A 20,627-nucleotide genomic window follows, 5' to 3' on the forward strand; every position below is an offset into this window, starting at 1 on the left:
CACCACTTTATTTTAAGATGTGAAATGTCAGAATAATAGTCGAGAGCTTTTATATACTTTATCACATTCCCAGTGGGTCAGAAGTTTACATACACCAATTAGTATTCGGTAGCATGCCTTTAAATTGTTTAACTTGGGTCAAACGCTTCATGTAGCCTTCCACAAGCTCTCCACAATAAGGTGGGTGAATTTTGGCCCATTCCTCCTGACAGAGCTGGTGTAACTGAGTCAGGTTTGTAGGCCTCCATGCTCGCACATGCTTTTTCAGTTCTGCCCAAAAATGTTCTACAGGATTGAGGTCAGGGCATTGTGATGGCCACTCAAATACCTTGACTTTGTGTCCTTAAGCCATTTTGCCACAACTTTGGAAGTATGCTTGGGATGCTTGGGTCATTGTCCATTTGGAAGAACCATTTGCGACCAAGCTTTAACTTCCTGACTGATGTCTTGAGATGTTGCTTCAATATATCCATATACTTTTCTACCTCATGAGCCATCTATTTTGTGAAGTGCACCAGTCCCACCTGCAGCAAACCACCCCCACAACATGATGCTGCCACCCCCATGTGATCTTCGGCTTGCAAGCCTCTCCCTTTTTCCTCCAAACATAACAATGGTCATTATGGCCAAACAGTTCTATTTTTGTTTCATCAGACCAGAGACATTTCTCCAAAAAGTACGATCTCTGTCCCCATGTGCAGTTGCAAACCGTAGTGCTGGCTTTTTTACTATATGGATATATTGAAGCAACATCTCAAGACATCAGTCAGGAAGTTAAAGCTTGGTCGCAAATGGTTCTTCCAAATGGACAATGACCCCAAGCATCCCAAGCATACTTCCAAAGTTGTGGCAAAATGGCTTAAGGACAACAAAGTCAAGGTATTGGAGTGGCCATCACAATGCCCTGACCTCAATCCTGTAGAACATTTTTGGGCAGAACTGAAAAAGCATGTGCGAGCATGGAGGCCTACAAACCTGACTCAGTTACACCAGCTCTGTCAGGAGGAATGGGCCAAAATTCACCCACCTTATTGTGGRGAGCTTGTGGAAGGCTACATGAAGCGTTTGACCCAAGTTAAACAATTTAAAGGCAATGCTACCGAMTACTAATTGAGTGTATGTAAACTTCTGACCCACTGGGAATGTGATAAAGTATATAAAAGCTCTCGACTATTATTCTGACATTTCACATTCTTAAAATAAAGTGGTGATCCTAACTGACCTAAGACAGGAATTTTTCCTAGATTAAATGTCAGGAATTGTGAAACTGAGTTTTAAGTGTATTTGGCTAAGGTGTATGTAAGACTTCAACTTAAACTGTAAGTTGACATCAGCTTTGACATCGGTTTTTCCACGATGTCGTTTAAACTCGACATCTTACGAATGTCGCATTTATTAGCTATTAGTGTTCCGATTTCCGCTGTATGCACCATATAATATTGTGCTCCCTCATTTCCGGTGCGTGCTGTAACCATTTAGTCAAAACCTTGATAGATTAATCAGTGAGCCTAGTTCAGCTACAACTAATTTGTGAAACGTCAGGGTGTTGGGGTGCGCTTGGGCGGGTCGGGGTCGGGTGAGTTTGGGTAGGTAGGTCCAGAGGAAGGTTTGAAAACCACTGCTCTACTACCCAATCTTTTGAAGAAGATAAATACGCGGTACTTCATTACTAAATACATGTCTATGTAGAGCTTAGATCATGCATTGGCGCTGCTGCTCCATGGTATTTGGACCAGAATTCCTGTTTATAGATTTTCATCGCGAGTTGGAGTTTGTATTATGGGTATAGGTCATTGATTTCTAAGCTGGTATGATCACGCCTGGGAGTCTCTCGTAGGCACATTGGAAATACGGATCTGCAAACCAGCCAATAGGAGAGTGACATGTAAGTTGTCTTTAGCTCAACTGTTACACAACTAGTGGGCTGGTGTATTCATCGATATACCTATGGCTCATTCGCACTATGAATTGTTATATAGCTTGTGGCCAATTTATGATAGTCTGGTTCTGTCCCCTGTCTTTACGTTCATGTTTACCCATATGATTTCTTAGGTGGGATATGCTATCCCCCCCAACTTTGATGTCCCCACATCCCAAACAAATCAGGCATCGAGTGTTTTTAGTTTCAATTTGATTTCAGTTCCCCATGCTCAGATGCAGCTGTGTGACCCACGGCTAAGAATAGCAAGTACGGGAAACGCTGCTGTTGCCCCAGGTATATTTGAATGCTTTTCTCAAGTTGCAACCTCTGGTCTCCAGTTTTCATTGGGTGTCAGGGTTGTCGTTGGCTGTGGGAAAGCACATTGCCAGCTGGCATTTGAAACCGACTGGTAAAGGCTTGAATTGTGTCACAGGATGACCCACCCCCCTCCAGGAAAGGGTCACACTGTCTTCCTGTGGCACCTTGGCCCTCYGTGACCCCCGATTGACCTCCCCAATCAGAGCAGCTCAGTGGATGACCTTTGAACTCCCCATGGCATCTGTTGTCTGTTGACCTTGGTGGAAGAACCGCTAGTAGAAATAACGTGATGGCGTCCTAGACGGCAGGCAAACCTCCACATGCAGACTCCAAGCTCTCTTCCTTTCCTTCTCCATACAAAACCTTTTTGATTTGAAGCAACAGTAATCTGTCCCCCCCCCCCCTCGTCTTTGCCTGGTTAGGGGAGTTTTTCAACTCTGCAGAAAAATTGAGGGATCTCTTTTGAAAGGTGCTTGTGGAAACCGCTTAGTGCTTAGTCATCAATCGAACTGAGAAATGTCTTGTACTGATGTTCATGTTTGATATAGTATGTGTGCACTTAACTTATTACAGGCCTACAGTACCAGTCAAGTTTGGACACCTACTCATTCAGGGGGTTTTCTTTATTTTTACTCGTTTTTACATTGTACACATATGGAATCATGTAGTAACCAAAAAAGTGTTAAACAAATCAAAATATATTTAAGATTCTTCAAAGTAGCCACCCTTTGCCTTGATGACAGCTTTGCACATTCTTGGAATTCTCTCAACAAGCTTCATGAGGTAGTCACCAGGAATGCATTTCAATTAACAGGTGTGCTTTAAGTTAATTTGTGGAATGTATTTCCTTAATGCGTTTGAGACAATCAGTTGTGTTGTGAGAAGGTAGGGGTGCTATACAGAATATAGCCCTATTTGATAAAGTACCAAGTCCATATTATGGCAAGAACAGCTCAAATAAGCAAAGAGAGCTGACAGTCCATCATTACTTGAAGACATGAAGGTCAGTCAATCTGGAAAATGTCAAGAACTTTGAAAGTTTCTTCAAGTGCAGTTGCAAAAACCATCAAGCACTATATTGAAACTGGCTCTCATGAGGACCGCCACAGGAAAGGAAGACCCAGAGTTACCTCTGCTGCAGAGGATAAGTTCATTAGAGTTACCTGCCAAATAAATGCTTCACAGAGTTCAAGACACATCTCAACATCAACTGTTCAGAGGAGTGTGTTTGAATCAAGCCTTCATGGTTGATTTTCTGCAAAGAAACCACTACAAAAGGACACCAATAAGAAGAGACTTGCTTGGGCCAAGAAAGACTAGCAATGGACATTAGACCAGTGGAAATCTGTTCTTTGGTCTGAGTCCAATTATTTGAGACTTTTTGTTCCAAACGCTGTGTCTTTGTGAGACGCAGAGTAGGCAAACGGATGAAATCTGCATGTGGTTCCCACCACCTTCAAACACAGTGCCTCTTTGCTTGACCTAATGGGAAAATCAAAAGAAATCAGCCAAGACCTCAGAAAATAAATTGTAGACCGCACAAGTCTGGTTCATCTTTGGGGGCATTTTCCAAGCACCTGAAGGTACCACGTTTATCTGTACAAACACTGGTATGCAAGTATAAACACCATGGGACCACGCAGCCGTCATATCGCTCAGGAAGGAGACGCGTTCTTCTGTTTCCTAGAGATGAACGTACTTTGGTGCGAAAAATGCAAATCAATCCCAGAACAACATCATCAAAGGACCTTGTGAAGATGCTGGAGGAAACGGGTACAAAAGTATCTACAGTAAAACGAGTCTTATATCGACAGTAAAACGAGTCTTATATCGACAGAACCTGAAAGGCCGCTCAGCAAGGAAGAAGCCACTGCTCCAAAACCGCCATTAAAAAAGGCAGACTACGGTTTGCAACTGCACACGGGGACAAAGATCATACTTTTTGGAGAAATGTCCTCTGGTCTGATGGAACAAAAATAGCACTGTTTGGCCATAATGACCATTATGTTTTGAGGAAAACGGGGGAGGCTTGCAAGCCGAAGAACACCATCCCAAATGTGAAGCGTGGGGGTGGCAGCATCATGTTGTGGGGGTGCTTTGCTGCAGGAGGGACTGGTGCACTTCACAAAATAGATGGAATCATGAGGTAGGAAAATGATGTGGATATGTTGAAGCCATCAGTCAGGAAGTTAACTTGGTCGCGAATGGGTCTTCCAAATGAACCATGATCCCAAGCATACTTCCAAAGTTGTGGCAAAATGGCTTAAGGGCAACAAAGTCAAGGTATTGGAGTGGCCATCACAAAGCCCTGACCTTAATCCTATAGGAAATTTGTGGGCAGAACTGAAAAAGCGTGTGCGAGCAAGGAGGCCCTCAAACCTGACTCAGTTACACCAGCTCTGTCAGGAGGAATGGGCCAAAATTCACCCAACTTATTGTGGGAAGCTTGAGGAAGGCTACTTGAAAACGTTTGACCCAAGTTAAACAATTTAAAGGCAATGCTACCAAATACTAATTGAGTGTATGTAAACTTCTGACCCACTGGGAATGTGATGGAAAATAAAAGTTGAAATAAATAATTCTCTCCTATTATTCTGACATTTCACATTCTTAAAATAAAGTGGTGATCCTAACTGACCTAAGACAGGGATTTTTCCTAGGATTAAATGTCAGGAATTGTTCAAAACTGAGTTTAAATGTATTTGGCTAAGGTGTATGTAAACTGCCGACTTCAACTGTATACACTACTGTTCAAAAGTTTGGGGTCAGTTAGAAATGTCCTTGTTTTTGAAAGAAAAGCACATTATTTGTCAATTTTAAAATAAAATTTATCAGAAATACAGGGTAAACATTGTTAATGTTGTAAATTACTTTCTTTTGAAATTCGTCAGTCTATTCTTTTTCTGAGAAATGATGGCTATTCCATGCGAGAAATTGCCAAGAAACTGAATATCTCATACAACGCTGTGTACTACTCCCTTCACAGAACAGCGCAAACTGTCTCTTACCAGAATAGAAAGAGGAGTGGGAGGTGTCTAGAAGTGCATTAGTGTCTAGTTTGAGGAACAGACGCCTCAAGTCCTCAACTGGCAGCTTCATTACATAGTACCCGCAAAACACCAGTCTCAACTTCAACAGTGAACAGGCGACCCCGGGATGCTGGCCTTCTACGCAGAGTTGCCAAGAAATAGCCATATCTCAGACTGGCCAATACAAATAAAATATTAAGATAGCAAAAGAACACAGACACTGGAAAGAGGAATTTTTACTATTTTCTACATTGTAACCCTAGTGAAAACCTTTTTGAAAAACCAACCCCTCTGTTGACTGTAGTCTACACAGCGCCACTCTGCAATGCAACCCAACAGTAAACGCCCAACAACATTTATTCAGTAATCAGCACTCTGCAACATCAAAGACTTCTCCTCTGGGACTTATTTGGAAGTGACACTGAAGAGGTTTGTGTGGAGGTTGTCGTGGGACAACTGCTTTCTAGGATGCCAGTCAGTTCAAAAGCGCATGTTTTCTCAGGGAACTGCCCCCCCCCCCCCCCTCACCCATATTCCTTAAATAAATAGGCCTAAGCTCTTTGCCAGGGAGACCGTAAGCCAACCGATTGGTTACGGTGCCAAGACTCACATTTGGGAATCAGAGGCCTCTTTCCTGTCTTTGAGGCCCCTCTCTCCTAGTCACACACGTTCCAGGTGTGTGTACTGTATGGCACGGATTTATTTAGGAGACCCTGATAACGGGGATGATTGAGAAGCAGCTCTTGTGAACGCTCCCAAGGAAGCTACATTTCCTGAATGTTCTGGTGGTTTACGGAGTAGAGTCTCCTTCACATGGTAGAAGCATCAACCCAAATACTCATAGTTGAAGTAAAGATTCACGGTGGGTTTATGTTAGTGGTCGTATTCTTGCCTTGACTGTTAATGACAGGTGTTTTGTAGGCTTTATTTCGCTGGTCCTTAAACGTCTGTCCATATTAAGCTACATTTTTGTGCTGCGGAATAGACACTTCTCCATTCACCCACCCTTGTTGTTACCAGTTTTATATCGCCCCCTCCCTTCTTCTCTCCAGGCCAGCCATGGTGAACAGCCGGGTGGAGGCATCAGCCGTGGCGGTGACAGGCGGCGGCTCGTCAGGCAGGTCCTGCGCGGGCTGCGGCGGGCGCATCGCCGACCGCTTCCTGCTCTTCTCCATGGAGCGCTACTGGCACACGCGCTGCCTCAAGTGCTCCTGCTGCCACGCCCAGCTGGGTGAGATCGGCACCACCTGCTACAGCAAAGGGGGCATGATCCTCTGCAAGAACGACTACATCAGGTGAGCATCAGGGGAGGCAGCATTCAAATCAGAAAGGACTGGGGTGGGGGGGGTGGATGCAACACGGTAATAGCTTCACCTCTGGTAGGSCAGGTGTGGTGTCTGCATTCATTTTGGTCATGCAGTTAAAGGAAAGAGATTTGATTGCAATCAACCCTACTAGGGTGACAGATATGGGGAATGCAGAATTACGTGGGGGAAGTTATTTGACTATGTTATACAGCAGTCTGCAATGACTTTAGTTTGTAGGTTAACGGTCTCAGATGTTTTAGCTAACGTCAACCATTTTTGACATGGACAATGAAATTAAAAGTTAATAGTGAAAGTGCCACAAGAAATCCACTTTCCACAACTGATCACTCGTGATGAGTCTTAATGTTTGTCCAAACAAGCACAGACAGCTCTGAAACAGGTGGAAGAATGGAGGAATTTGCCTTTGCACATGTAAAGGCACCAGGTGTTCGTGTGTGAATGTAAACCGGTATGGCAGGATAAGAGCGACAGGAGGGTGTTACGGAAGGGGTATAGGCACACACCAGGGTTGTGTGTAGGGCCGGGGGAGCAATGGATTTTTAACAGCAACTCTCTAACCTTTCAAGACATGACCAACTGTCTCAATACTTTTTAGACATTTGATGACAACCTTAAGGAGTTGCGTAAGGTGAGAGGAAACCGGGAATAGACTGCACATTAGCCAATTCCATCACCACTGCATTGCTCCTACTCCTACTCTTAATTTCTTGCCCAATCGTGTGTGTGTGTGATGCCTGGTACACTGAAACGTATGTACTTTTTCAATACTACATGAAAAAAGGTTTGTACAAGAATTGTTACTTTGGGTTCTTCCATCAAATGTGTCTGACGTTTGGAAATCAGCTAAATCTATTGAACCAATTAGAAAAGTAAATTTCCTGAAGAAAATGTGGTGGGAATGCTAGATTGTGAAGGATCCATTGATTGATAGGATAGCCTGAACATGTGAAAGTTGTTCTGATGCTAATTTATATARGCTTAATTGGCCAAGGATTATTTTAAATAGCTACCATTATATTACTGGGGTTCTAATTCAAATCAATTCCAATTTTATTAGTCACATGGGCAGAATACAACAGGTACCTTACCGTGAAATGCTTACTTACGAGCCCCTAACCAACAGTGCCGTTTCAAAAAATACGGAAAAGACATTTTAAGTAACAAGTAATTAAAGAGGAGCAGTAAAAAATAACAATWKATACAGGGGGGTGCCGGTACAGWGTCAATGTGCGGGGGCACCAGTTAGGTGAGGTGGTACTTACATGTAGGTCGGGTTAATTAAAGTGACTATGCATAGATGACAATAGAGAGTGGCAGTGGTGAGGGGAGGGGCAATGTGAATAATCTGGGTAGCCATTTGACTAGATGTTCAGGAGTCTTTTGGCTTGGGGTCTTTTGACTTTTCAGTCTCCTGAGGGGGAAAAGGTTTTGTCGTGCCCTCTTCACGACTGTCTTGGTGTGCTTGGACCATGTTAGTTTGTTGGTGATGTGGACACCARGGAACTTGAAGCTCTCAACCTGCTCCACTGCAGCCCTATCGATGAGAATGGGGGCGTGCTCGGTCCTCATTTTTTTCCTGTAGTCCACAATCATCTCCTTTGTCTTGATCACGTTGAGGGAGAGGTTGTTGTCCTGGCACCACAGAGCCAGGTCTCTGACCTACTCCCTATAGGCTGTATCGTTGTTGTTGGTGATCAGGCCTACCACTGTAGTCATCTTCAAATTTATTGATGGTGTTGGAGTCGTGCCTGGCCATGCAGTCATGAGTGAACAGGAAAGTACAGGAGGGGGCTGAGCACGCACCCTTGAGGGGCCCCTGTTGAGGATCAGCGTGGCGGATGTGTTACCTACTCTTACCACCTGAGGGCGGCCCGTCAGGAAGTCCAGGATCCAGTTGCAGAGGGAGGTGTTTAGTCCCAGGATCCTTTGCTTATTGATGAGCTTTGAGGGCACTATGGTGTTGAACGCTGAGCTGTAGTCAATGAATAGCATTCTCACGTAGGTGTTCCTTTTGTCCAGGTGGGAAAGGGCAGTGTGGAGTGCAATAGAGAACTGCATCATCTGTGGATTTGTTGGGGCGGTTTGAAAATTGGAGTGGGTCTAGGGTTTCTRGGATGAGGGTGTTGATGTGAGCCATGACCAGCCTTTCAAAGCACTTCATGGCTGCAGACTTGAGTGCTACGGGTCAGTAGTGATTTAGGCAGGTTACCTTAGTGTTCTTGGGCACAGGCACTATGGTGGTCTGCTTAAAACATGTTGGTATTACAGACTCGGACAGGGAGCGGTTGAAAATGTCAGTGAAGACACTTGCTAGTTGGTCAGCGCATGCTCGTGTCATTGGGCAGCTCTCGGGCTGTGCTTCCCTTTGTTGTCTGTAATGGTTTGCAAGCCCTGCCACATCCGACGAGTGTCAGAGCTGGTGTAGTACGATTCGATCTTAGTCCAGTATTAACGTTTTCCTTTTTGATGGTTCGTCAGAGGGCATAGCGGGATTTCATATACGCTTCTGGGTTAGAGTCCTGCTCCTTGAAAGCGGCAACTCTAGCCTTTAGCTCAGTGCGAATGCTGCCTGTAATCCATGGTTTCTGGTTGGGGTATGTACGTACGGTCRGTGTGGGGACGACATCATCGACGCACTTATTGATAAAGCCAGTGACGACAGTTACTAGGAGCGCMGCCTCTGGGTGAGCRTTTTTCTTGTTTGCTTATGGCGGAATACAGCTCATTCATTGCCATCTTGGTGCCAGCCTCAGTCTGTGATGGTATGTCAACAGCTACAAAGAATATAGATAAACTCTCTCTGTAGGTAGTGTGGTCTACAGCTTATCATGAGAAACTCTACCTCAGGCGAGCAATGGCTCGAGACTTCCTTAGATATTGTGCACCAGCTGTTGTTTACAAAAATGCATAGACCGYCGCCCCTTGTCTTAGCAGACGCCGCTGTYCTATCCTGCCRGGTACATCTTATAACCAACCAGCTGTATGTTGATATTGTCTTTGTTCAGTCACGACTCTGTGAAGCATAAGATGTTACAGTTTTCAATGTCMCGTTGGTAGTTTAATCTTCCCAATAGCTCGTCCATTTTATTGACCAAAGATTGCATGTTTGCGAGCAGAATTGAGGGGAGTGKGGGTTTATTCGATCGCCTCCTACTCCTCAGAAGGCAGCCCGCTCTCCGGCCTCTCTTTCGCCGCCATCTCTTCACGCAGATCACTGGGGTCGGGGCCTGTTCCCGAGGGAGCCGTATATCGTGAAAGARGAAAAATGATTGTGCTAGTCCGTGGTGAGTAATCKCAGTCCTGATGTCTAGAAGTCATTTTCGGTCATAAGAGAYGGTAGCGGCAACATTATGTACAAAAATWGTAAAAAATAAGTTACAAACAAYGCAGATAAATGAACAAAAAAACACAATCGGTTGGGGGCACGTAAAGCGCCTTCTGCTCYGGTGCCATCTTACTAATTGATTTACTAATTGAAACCCATGTTAAGTTAGGCAAATTTGAAATGGTTATCATTCAAAACGGTATGTAAAATATTAATGCAATCTAAGTTGCGTCAGTCTCAACGTCTCAACGTTGGTTTGGTGTTGATACTGTAGCTTAAATGGTGGAGGTGATGCATGCTCAAATTTSCAAATGCTTCCCAGTCTATGGGACTTGTATTGCCATTGAAATGCATTGGGAGCTCATTTTAAATTGTTTTGTAGTATAAAAAGTATAAATAATATCAAATATTTTCTCAAGCTGTTGGGGAAGTCTGCACATATGTAAGTTGGTTTGGTGTTAATACTGTCGCTTGAGTTGATTTAAGCGCTAGATCTAACCAATCAAATAATAATGAGTAAGTAAGAAAGCGAGAGTTTGGCATTGCTTTGCGTCCACACCTAATTAGTTAATTTGCCCAAGTTTATCATGAGACCTAAACGGAATGCATCAGTGATTCGTATTCCCTCAAACCTTCTGAAGAGGCAACAGCACAGAAATGCCCGTCTGTGTGCGCGCGTGGCACGTGTATGTCTACCAAATTGTGTAGCCGTTAGCAATGCTAATGATAGGCTAACCATGTTTAGGTAGATGAAAAGGCTTTTACAAATGCCTTCTCAATTAAAAGTTAGACTACTTTGTGGTTATGCCTACCTGGTAGAATTTGCATCAATCCACTGGCCATTTTGTTTTGCAAACTCCATCACATGTGGTTTAARCATTGTTGTGGACTTAGAACATCCAATTTATTATTTTTTTTTATACAAACCATTTTGATAATGATAAATCTGTTCTTTTCAATGTATTTATTTTTTGCCGTGGTATCGTTTTGGTATTGAGTATCATGATACTAAACCTGGTATTGGTATCGAAGTCAAAATTCTGGTGTGTGTGCGCGCGCACGCGTCAGAGGCTGGCTGATATAACACAGACAAGGGATTGTGTGGGTGCCTGCGTTGGCACTGCCCAGGCTCTAGCGAGATCTGGAGCAGTCTGAAAACCCACGGCCCAAAAGCGCCCGCACGGAGGGAGGCCTCCTGGAAAGTGCTCTGGGCACTTTGTACGTTTGTCCAGTAATAGTTCAGAGGATTTAAAGCCACTCCCAGTGGAATTAATAAAGCACTTATACTTCACTACTACACTGAACAAAAATATAAACGCAACATGTAAAGTGTTGGTCCCATTTTTCATGAGCTGAAATAAAATATCCCAGACATTTTCCATATGCACAAAGTGTAATTTGTGCACAAATATGTTTACATTCCTATCAGTGAGCATTTCTTCTTTGCCAAGATAATCCATCCACCTGACAGGCGTGGCATATCAAGAAGCTGATTTAAACAGCATGATCATTACACAGGTGCACATTGTGCTGGGGACAATAGAAGGCAACTTTTAAAATGTGCAGTTTTGTCACACAACATAATGCCACAGATGTCTCAAGTTTTGAGGGAGCATGCAATTGGCATACTGACTGCAGGAATCTCCACCAGAGCTGTTGCTAGAGAATTTAATGKTAATTTCTCTACCATAAGCCACCTCAACGTCATTTTAGAGAATTTGGCAGTACGTCCAACCGGCCTCACAACCGCAGATCATGTGTAACCATGCCAGCCCAAGACCTCCACATCCGGCGTCTTCACCTGCGGGATTGTCTGAGACCAGCCACCCGGACAGCTGATTAAACTGAGGAGTATTTCTGTCTGTAATAAAGCACTTCTGATTGGCTGGGCCTGGAGCCGCAGTGGGTGGATCCAGGCCCACTCATGGCTGCGCCCCTGCCCATTCATGTGAAATCCATAGATTAGGGCCTAATTTATTTATTTCAATTGACTGATTTCCTTATATGAACTGTAACTTAGTTAAATTGTTGCATTTATTTTTGTTCAGTATATGTGATCTTCAAAATATGTATGGTTGTGAAATGTAATGTACTGTATTGCTTCAATTTCACCTTGACGCCTGTGCCAATAACTCCTCATTGCAACCATCCCATGTCAGGGTTCTGTTTGGTTTGACTTTTTTCTGCCTTCAACACAATCCAGCCCGTAACATTCTGGCACAGAGACTCATTCGGGACTTTTCCGCTTAGATTGGGGGGCTGGTTTTTGGTGCTGTTGGACTTCCTGAGCCAACGCTCCACAGCGAGTCAAAAATAGGTCCCCAATGTGTCGGTATACGCAACAAGCCAATACGAGGCTCTCCTCAGGGATGTGTTTTGTCCCCACTTCTGTACATCTTGTACACTAATAGTTGTTACTAGTTCCCATAGCTGGGACAGACCACCTCGTTAAGTTCGCTGATGACACTGCCTTGATACAGCCTGTTGCATGATGACGAGGAACATCATGGCAAGCCGTCCTAGATGACTTTGTAGAGTGGTGTGAAGAATCACCACTTGGTCCTCAATACCAACAAGACCAAAGAGATGTGCATAGACGTCAGGAAGCGTACACACCTACCCTGACCAACAATCTATCAGAGGTCAGAACATAAAATTGCTTAGAGAATATAAATATCTGCGGTTGTGCTTTTTGACAGTAAGCTTCAGTGGAGTAAATGTAACAGAGCCAGAATCTACAAAAGAGCCAAACAGAGATTTACTTTCTAAAGAAGTTGGGTTCTTTTAAGATATAGACTGTACTATTATTGGACTCTTTTGTTTTACAAATCCTTTATGAGACGTATTTTAACTTTTGTTGATTGTTTGTTGGGTTAGAATGCCACTGTCAGTCAGAGAAACATGCTAGAAGATTATTAACCACCGCAAGCAAGGTACTTGGAGTCAAACAGCACAGGGCCTGGGATGAGATTTTTCAAGGTCAGGCCCTCCGGTAGCTCACAAAATCGATTTAGAACCCAATCACCCCCTGTACCTGGACATTTGAATGACTCCCCTCTGGGCGCAGGTAATAGGGCACCCCGTCAGCCAGGAAAAATAGAACGAAGACAATCATTTGTGCCAGGGTGGATATCCTCTTAAATAGCTCGGGCAAAAATGTTTCCCATTGACCCCGTAAGGCCAGCAGGCTAGGTCTTTGTTCTTAAATGTTTTAACATGTTTTATTTCTTATTTCTTACTATTATTATTTATTTTTTTTATTGCGTGCGTGACTGTTATTGAAAGTATGTATTGTCAATCTTGGTTTGTATTTAACGCCCCACTTTAAATGTGGTACATAACACTGCAACAAAATTCCCTATGGGACAATAAAGTAAGTAGAGTAAGATGAGTGTGAATTGCATAAGTGTTTTTGCCCCAAAATACCTATGTTAATTAGCCATATGGATCGACACCATTTAATATTGGTGCTTAACGATCGTCAAACGTAGTGCACACTCGTGGAAAGGACCTTATGTCCATGCACGCTCAAGGTCCATCCTCACAGACATTTGTAACTCATACCGGTATGCAATTCGCAGCATATCAAATATGTATAATACAGTTGGTGGGTTCTCATTGCCAAGTGACCCGGTGCCAATGACCGATAAAGGGAGAGGGAGCTTTAATTAGGGAGAACAGGGTTCTTCTCGGGCACTTGCTTATTAATTTACTGTTTGGATTAAGATCAATAGGGCAAGGGAGAGAGTATAGAGGGGGAGGTGTAGCAGCCAAAACCGGTATGGTAGGCCTCACAAGGAAGAGGGTGTAATGAGGGCAGGAAAGAGGCTTCCTATTAAGACTGAATGGTTTAACTGTTTACACGCTAGGGGCACTGAGAGATGGTCCGATTGGCTCTGGGTAGTCTATACTAAATGTGGTGTGAAGGTTTCTTGTAAGTCGCATGTRAACTCCGCAAAAAAAGAAACGTCCTCTCACTGTCAACTGCATTTATTTAAAGCAAACTTAACGTGTAAGTATTTGTATGAACATAAGATTCAACAACTGAGACATAAACTGAACAAGTTCAACAGACATGTGACTAACAGAAATAGAATGTGACCCTGAACAGCTCAAAATCAAAAGTAACAGTCAGTATCTGGTGTGGCCACCAGCTGCATTAAGTAATGCAGTGCATCTCCTCCTCATGGATTACACCAGATTTGCCAGTTCTTGCTGTGAGATGTTACCCCACTCTTCCACCAGGGCACCTGCAAGTTCCCGGACATTACTAGGGGGAAATAGCCCTAGCCCTAGCCCTCACCCTCCGATCCAACAGGTCCCAGACATGCTCAATGGGATTGAGATCCAGGCTCTTTGCTGGCCATGGCAGAACACTGACATTCCTGTCTTGCAGGAAATCACGCACAGAATGAGCAGTATGGCTGGTGGCATTATCATGCTGGAATGTCATGACAGGATGAGCCTGCAGGAAGGGTACCACATGAGGGAGGAGGATGTCTTCCCTGTAACGCACAGCGTTGAAATTGCCTGCAATGACAACAAGCTCAGTCCGATGATGCTGTGACACACCGCCTCAGACCATGACGAACCCTCCACCTCCAAATCGATCACGCTCTTGAGTACAGGCCTCGGTGTAACGCTCAATCATTCGACAATAAACGCGAGTCCGACCTTCACCCCCGGTGAGACAAAACCGCGACTCGTCAGTGAAGAGCACTTTTTGTCAGTCCTGTCTGGTCCAGCGACGGTGGGTTTGTGCCCATAGGCAACTTTGTTGCTGGTGATGTCTGGTGAGGACCTACAAGCCCTCAGTCCAGCCTCTCTCAGCCTATTGCGGACAGTCTGAGCACTGATGGAGGGATTGTGCGTTCCCGGTTTAACTCGGGCAGTTGTTGATGCCATCCTGTACCTGTCCCGCAGGTGTGATGTTCGGATGTACCGATCCTGTGCAAGTGTTGTTACAAGTGGTCTGCCACTGCGAGGACGATCAGTTGTCCGTTCTGTCTCTCTGTAGCGCCTTCTTAGGCGTCTCACAGTACGGACATTGCAATTTATTGCCCTGGCCACATCTGCAGTCCTCATGTCTCCTTGCAGCATGCCTAAGGCACGTTCACCCAAATGAGCAGGGACCCTGGGCATCTTTCTTTTGGTGTTTTTCAGTAGAAAGGCCTCTTTAGTGTCCTAACATTTCATAACTGACCTTAATTGCCTACCGTCTGTAAGCTGTTGTTGGCTAGCCCTAGCCTTAGGAAGACACTATCTGCTGAAATGTTAGTGTGAAATTCATAAATATTTTTTTGATATTTAACTTTCATAGATTCACAAGTGCAATACACCAAATTAAAGCTTAACTCCTTATTAATCTAGCCATCGTGTCCGATTTCAAAACGGCTTTACAGCGAAAGTACAMCATTCGATTATGTTAGGTCAGCGCCAAGTCACAGAAAAACATACAGCCATTTTCCAGCCAAAGAGAGGAGTCACAAAAAGCAGAAATAGAGATAAAAATTTTCACAAATCTTTGATCTTCATCAGATGGCACTCATAGGACTTAATGTTACACAATACATGTATGTTTTGTTCGATAAAGTTCATATTTATATCAAAAATCTCAGGTTACATTGGCGCGTTATGGTCAGTAATGTTGTGCCTCAAAAACATCTGGCAAATTTGCAGAGAGCCACATCAATTTACAGAAATACTCATAAACTTTGATAAGATACAAGTGTTATGCATAGAATTAAAGATATACTTCTTCTTAACCTCTCTGGGATATGTGGGACGCTAGCGTCCTACCGGCCAACATCCGGTGAAAATGCAGAACGACAAACTTTCACGAAATCACACATGCAATAAACCAAATTAAAGCTACACTTGTTGTGAATCCAGCCAACATGTCAGATTTCAAAAAGGCTTTACGGCAAAAGCAAACGATGCTATTATCTGAGSACAGCACCCCAGTAAACAAACACAGACAATCCTATTTCAACCCTCCAGGCGCGACACAAAACGCAGAAATAAAGATATAATTCATGCCTTACCTTTGACGAGCTTCTTCTGTTGGCACTCCAATATGTCCCATAAACATCACAAATTGTCCTTTTTGTTCGATTAATTCCGTCGATATATATCCAAAATGTCAATTTATTTGTCTCGTTTGATCCAGAAAAACACTGGTTCCAACTTGCGCAACGTGACTACAAAATATCTCATAAGTTACCTGTAAGCTGTCCAAACATTTCAAACTACTTTTGTAATACAACTTTAGGTATTTTTTTTACGTAAATAATCGATATATTTTAAGACGGGATGATCTGTGTTCAATACCGGAGGAAAACAAAGTGTAGCTAGCTTTCAGGTTACGCACCAGTAACAAAGAGTACACTTCCYTCCAGCTTCATTCTGAACAGTGCTACTTCTTCATTTTTCAAAGGAAAAACCTCAACAMATTTCTAGACTGTTGTCATCCAGTGGAAGCGATAGGAACTGCAWGAAGGTCCCTTAGAAATCTGGATTCCCAATGAAAACTCATTGAAAAGAGTGACCTCAAAAAAAAGAAGAAGATCTGAATGGTTTGTCCTCGGGGTTTTGCCTGCCAAATAAGTTCTGGTATACTCACAGACATCATTCAAACAGTTTTARAAACTTCAGAGTGTTTTCTATCCAAATCACTAATAATATGCATATCTTAGCTTCTGGGCCTGAGTAGCAGGCAGTTTACTTTGGACACGCTTCATCCGGATGTGAAAATACTGACASCTATCCCAGAGAAGTTAATGCAACCGCTGTGTCAGATTTYAAAAAAGCTTTTCGGAAAAAGCACACCATGCAATAATCGGAGTACAGCGCTAAGCCACAAAAACAAGCCATACAGATACCCGCCATGTTGTGGAGTCAGTAAAAGTCAGAAATAGCATTATAAATATTCACTTACCTTTGATGATCTTCATCGGAATGCACTCCCATGAATCCCCGTTCCACAATAAATGTTTGTTTTGTTCGATAAAGTTCATCTTTATGTCCAAATACCTCATTTTTGTTAGCGCGTTAAATTCACAAGGCACGGACGTAAGTCCAGACGAAAAGTCAAAAACGTTCTATTACAGTACGTAGAAACATGTCAAACGATGTATAGAATCATTCTTTAGGATGTTTTTATCATAAATCTTCAATAATGTTTCAACCGGACAATTCCTTTGTCTTTAGAAATTAAAAGGAACACAGCTCGCTCTCACGGCCGCGCGCCTGACATAGCTCATGGCATTCTGCAAGACATCTTAGTCAAACAGCTCTTATTCTCTCCCCCTTCACAGTAGAAGCCTGAAACAAGGTTCTAAAGACTGTTGACATCTAGTGGAAGCCTTGGGAAGTGCAATATGACCCCATAGACATTGTATATTGGATAGGCAATGAGTTGAAAAACTACAAACCTCAGATTTCCCACTTCCTGGTTGGATTTCTTTTCAGGTTTTCGCTTGCCATATGAGTTCTGTTATACTTACAGACATCATTCAAACAGTTTTAGAAACTACAGCGTGTTTTCTATCCAAATCTACCACTAATATGCATACATGAGCTTCTGGGCCTGAGTAGCAGGCAAACTGCCTCTGGGCAGTTTTTCATCCGAATGTGAAAATGCTGCCCCCTATCCGAAACAGGTTTTAACGACCATTCCACAATAATTTTTTATGGTTCATTGAACAAGCATGGGGAAACAGTGTTAAACCACTTTACAATGAACATCTGTCAAGTTAATTTGTAAAAAAATCCAAATATCTTTGAAAGACAGGGTCCTAAAAAAGGGACCAAGTGAGTTTACTTACTTGGTCACGCTCCAAGGAGGAAGCKAAGTGTTTGATAGGAGCAAAGCAATATGTAGTTCACCAAAAATAGTCCAATAGCGGATCACATTGTTTTCTTACGCTTCACACCAAACAGACGTTATCACTGGCACCTACAAAAGATATTCACTGACTCGTGAAGAAAAATCCTTAATCCGGGTTCTTCACCAGTATCAGCTGAAACATATTTCTGGGCTCTCCCAGTAGCCTGCCATGGACTTCATCTACAGCTCAACCCCCACCTGGAATCTGTATTCGCCAGCTGAGCACCACAAGACCTGAGTCACGTCGCAGCACCACCACCAGCACTATTCCATGCTGCATCACTCCCATTCAGTCCTTCTGGACTCCTACTTAATTCATGACTTCAACCACTTCTCTGAGAACTATTTAGCATTAATTGCTTGAGTTGGKTCTAGTTAGGATCGGGAAAGGGTAAGCTGAATAGAATCTGCTGTTGAAGGCCGAGAGTGGTACTGAACCACAGCATCATTGTCATTGACCAAGTCACCACATGTTCCCAATCTGTTGAAGGTTAAGTGGTTGCAGTTGTCTGACACAGTTTGTTTGGGTTGACCCGCAGGCTGTTCGGGCACAGCGGGGCATGCAGCGCCTGTGGCCAGTCCATCCCTGCCAGTGAGATGGTGATGCGGGCACAGGGCAACGTGTACCACCTCAAGGTAAGACTAACTTCAGCCTGAAAGTAAAGCCCGACGCCAACAGAATCTGCAAAAGCGAAATATTTAAGGGCCCTTTGACCCATGCTTCTGTTGCTCATTCTTAAACTGTTTCATTAAACAACTCCTTCCTCCATTTTTCCTTTGTCCCTCCCTCTGCAGTGTTTCACCTGTGCCACCTGTAGGAACCGGCTAGTGCCGGGCGACCGCTTCCACTACGTTAACGGCACCATCTTCTGTGAGCACGACAGGCCAGGGGGCGCTCTACTCCGCAGTCACATGACCCCACTGCAGGGGAACGGCATGATGCCTGACCAGAAGGTATGGGGATGTGATCCGGACCGTATTTTGATAGAACTACACAGTTTGTGGTTGATTGTCCCTTATGTGTTAAGAATCCATGTGGTTTAATGAATGAATTTACTGTTTTGGTCATAGTTTTTGAAGGTGGTGTTGAACTGTGGTTGTCTTACGGTCTTTGCGTAATCAATGCTTATCATTAATCGCCTCTTTCTCCTGATCTCAGGTGTGCTGAAGAAGGATGGATGACAAAGCAACGTGTGCCTTTTCCCCCCACATCCTGCTCTTCCTCCTCCATCTTTAAGTTTGTCCTATACCATCCATCCCTTCGTTCAGATATTCCAAAATCCATACTCCGGATACTGCTGCCAGTGTCCAGTGGCTTTCTTAACACGTCATTCCCAACAAAATGATATTTCTTCTGTTCATAGAGAATCATKTTCTCAACCTTCAAGGGGAAGATGCTGAGGAGGGAAAGACTATATATGAGGATGATTTATACTGTCAAGCCAGTGTCCATGCCCTGAGATGGCATTTCCAGTGATGGACCATTCACTTTCCTTAGCCAGCACATAACACTACAGGGAGAGAGAAGACACGGACTAATACGGAAACACGTATAAACTGGTTCTGGTCAGGGCTGCTTCAACCAAGCTACAGTATACTGACTCTTGAAACAGGAAGAGCACATTCAAACAAGACAGGCCACACGAATACACAGATGCACCACTTTCTGAGCTCAGACTCTCTAGACCCTTTCATGTGTTGCGAGAAACAGGAAATACTGTGGTTGCAGTGCTATGYTGCCGTAGCTGTGGTTCACTCGACTGGTGAGTTGGGACGAACAAGTAAAGATCAAATACACCTGGCTGGATGTCTCATTTACATAAAAAATATATACTCTCTGTGTACAAAATGTAAGAAAGTCTATAGAATATTCATCAAAACACACCTTTTAGTCCCATGATTATTTTGTACTACAAGTGGTTGCMTTTTTGTAGATTTTCTTTGATATTTAGTTATGTTTTCAGTTGAAAATGGCTTCTGGGGTTAGGACATTTACTCATGTTTATGGGAACATAGAAATTATGCATTTTGTAATTGTCGTTTTTCAAATTTTTTTTACTCCAGTGACAATTGTWATTCCAACATGACTTCGCAGCTGTGCTCCATATGTCCTAAATGTATTCTCGTATGTGTGGTGGTGGAAGAGGAGAAGGTCCAAGTTGAACTGGTCCACATTTAACCTGGGTCATGTTGAGTAGGGCTCACTGTAGCAGTTTCTGAAAAGAAAAATAAATGTTTCTTATTGGAGAAGTTCAGGTAGTCCCTACCTGGTTCAGGCTGTTTTCTTCCGTTTGGTACCTACTGAACACGATCCAGGTTGAGGGAATAGAGGAGCGGCATGGGGATGGAGAGAAGTAATAACTGTATATATTTTTTCTAGTGCTATAATTGTATTGTGTGCTCTATGGTTGAATTTTGTCATTGTGTGGCCTTTGTCTCAAGCAGAGGMCCATTTCAAATGCTGTAAAACATTTCATAATAACTATACTCATAATATCGCAAGTCACCTGTGTCACGTCTTAACGAGTGGGTGATTCGATAATATTTACGTGCCGCAGGATGAGGGAGAGTGGCGTGCATGTGTGTAGCGAGGTGTGACACATATCCCTTTCAAACCGAAACGTAGCTTCGGTAATGCTCCAGGACTTGGACTAACATGGCTGATTTCAAAGACTTGATCCGGGGCCATTACAGAAGAGATCTAAGTGGTATGCGTTAAAAGGCCCGGGCTTTTGCTGCAGTCCTGAGCCGGAGTCTAATCTGGTGTGCCGGCCTAATTAAAAAGGGAGGGACCCCTTTCCTGTGGGTGCTTAGAGGA

General features: G+C 43.5%; 1 protein-coding gene across 1 annotated transcript in view; it reads left to right on the forward strand.

The window, feature by feature from the left end:
- LOC111963765 (LIM domain transcription factor LMO4-B-like) overlaps positions 1 to 20,307 on the forward strand; it is a 45,281-nt gene extending 24,974 nt beyond the window's left edge. Inside the window, exons 2-5 of the mRNA XM_023987255.3 lie at positions 6,321 to 6,563; positions 18,349 to 18,445; positions 18,605 to 18,763; positions 18,969 to 20,307. Coding sequence (XP_023843023.1) covers positions 6,328 to 6,563; positions 18,349 to 18,445; positions 18,605 to 18,763; positions 18,969 to 18,977 — 501 coding nt within the window. The 5' untranslated portion in view covers positions 6,321 to 6,327 and the 3' untranslated portion in view covers positions 18,978 to 20,307. The remainder of the gene's footprint in view (positions 1 to 6,320; positions 6,564 to 18,348; positions 18,446 to 18,604; positions 18,764 to 18,968) is intronic.
- The last annotated feature ends 320 nt before the right edge of the window (positions 20,308 to 20,627 follow it).

Source organism: Salvelinus sp. IW2-2015, linkage group LG5 (genome assembly GCF_002910315.2).
Source record: "Salvelinus sp. IW2-2015 linkage group LG5, ASM291031v2, whole genome shotgun sequence".
NCBI classification, from domain to species: Eukaryota; Metazoa; Chordata; class Actinopteri; order Salmoniformes; family Salmonidae; genus Salvelinus; species Salvelinus sp. IW2-2015.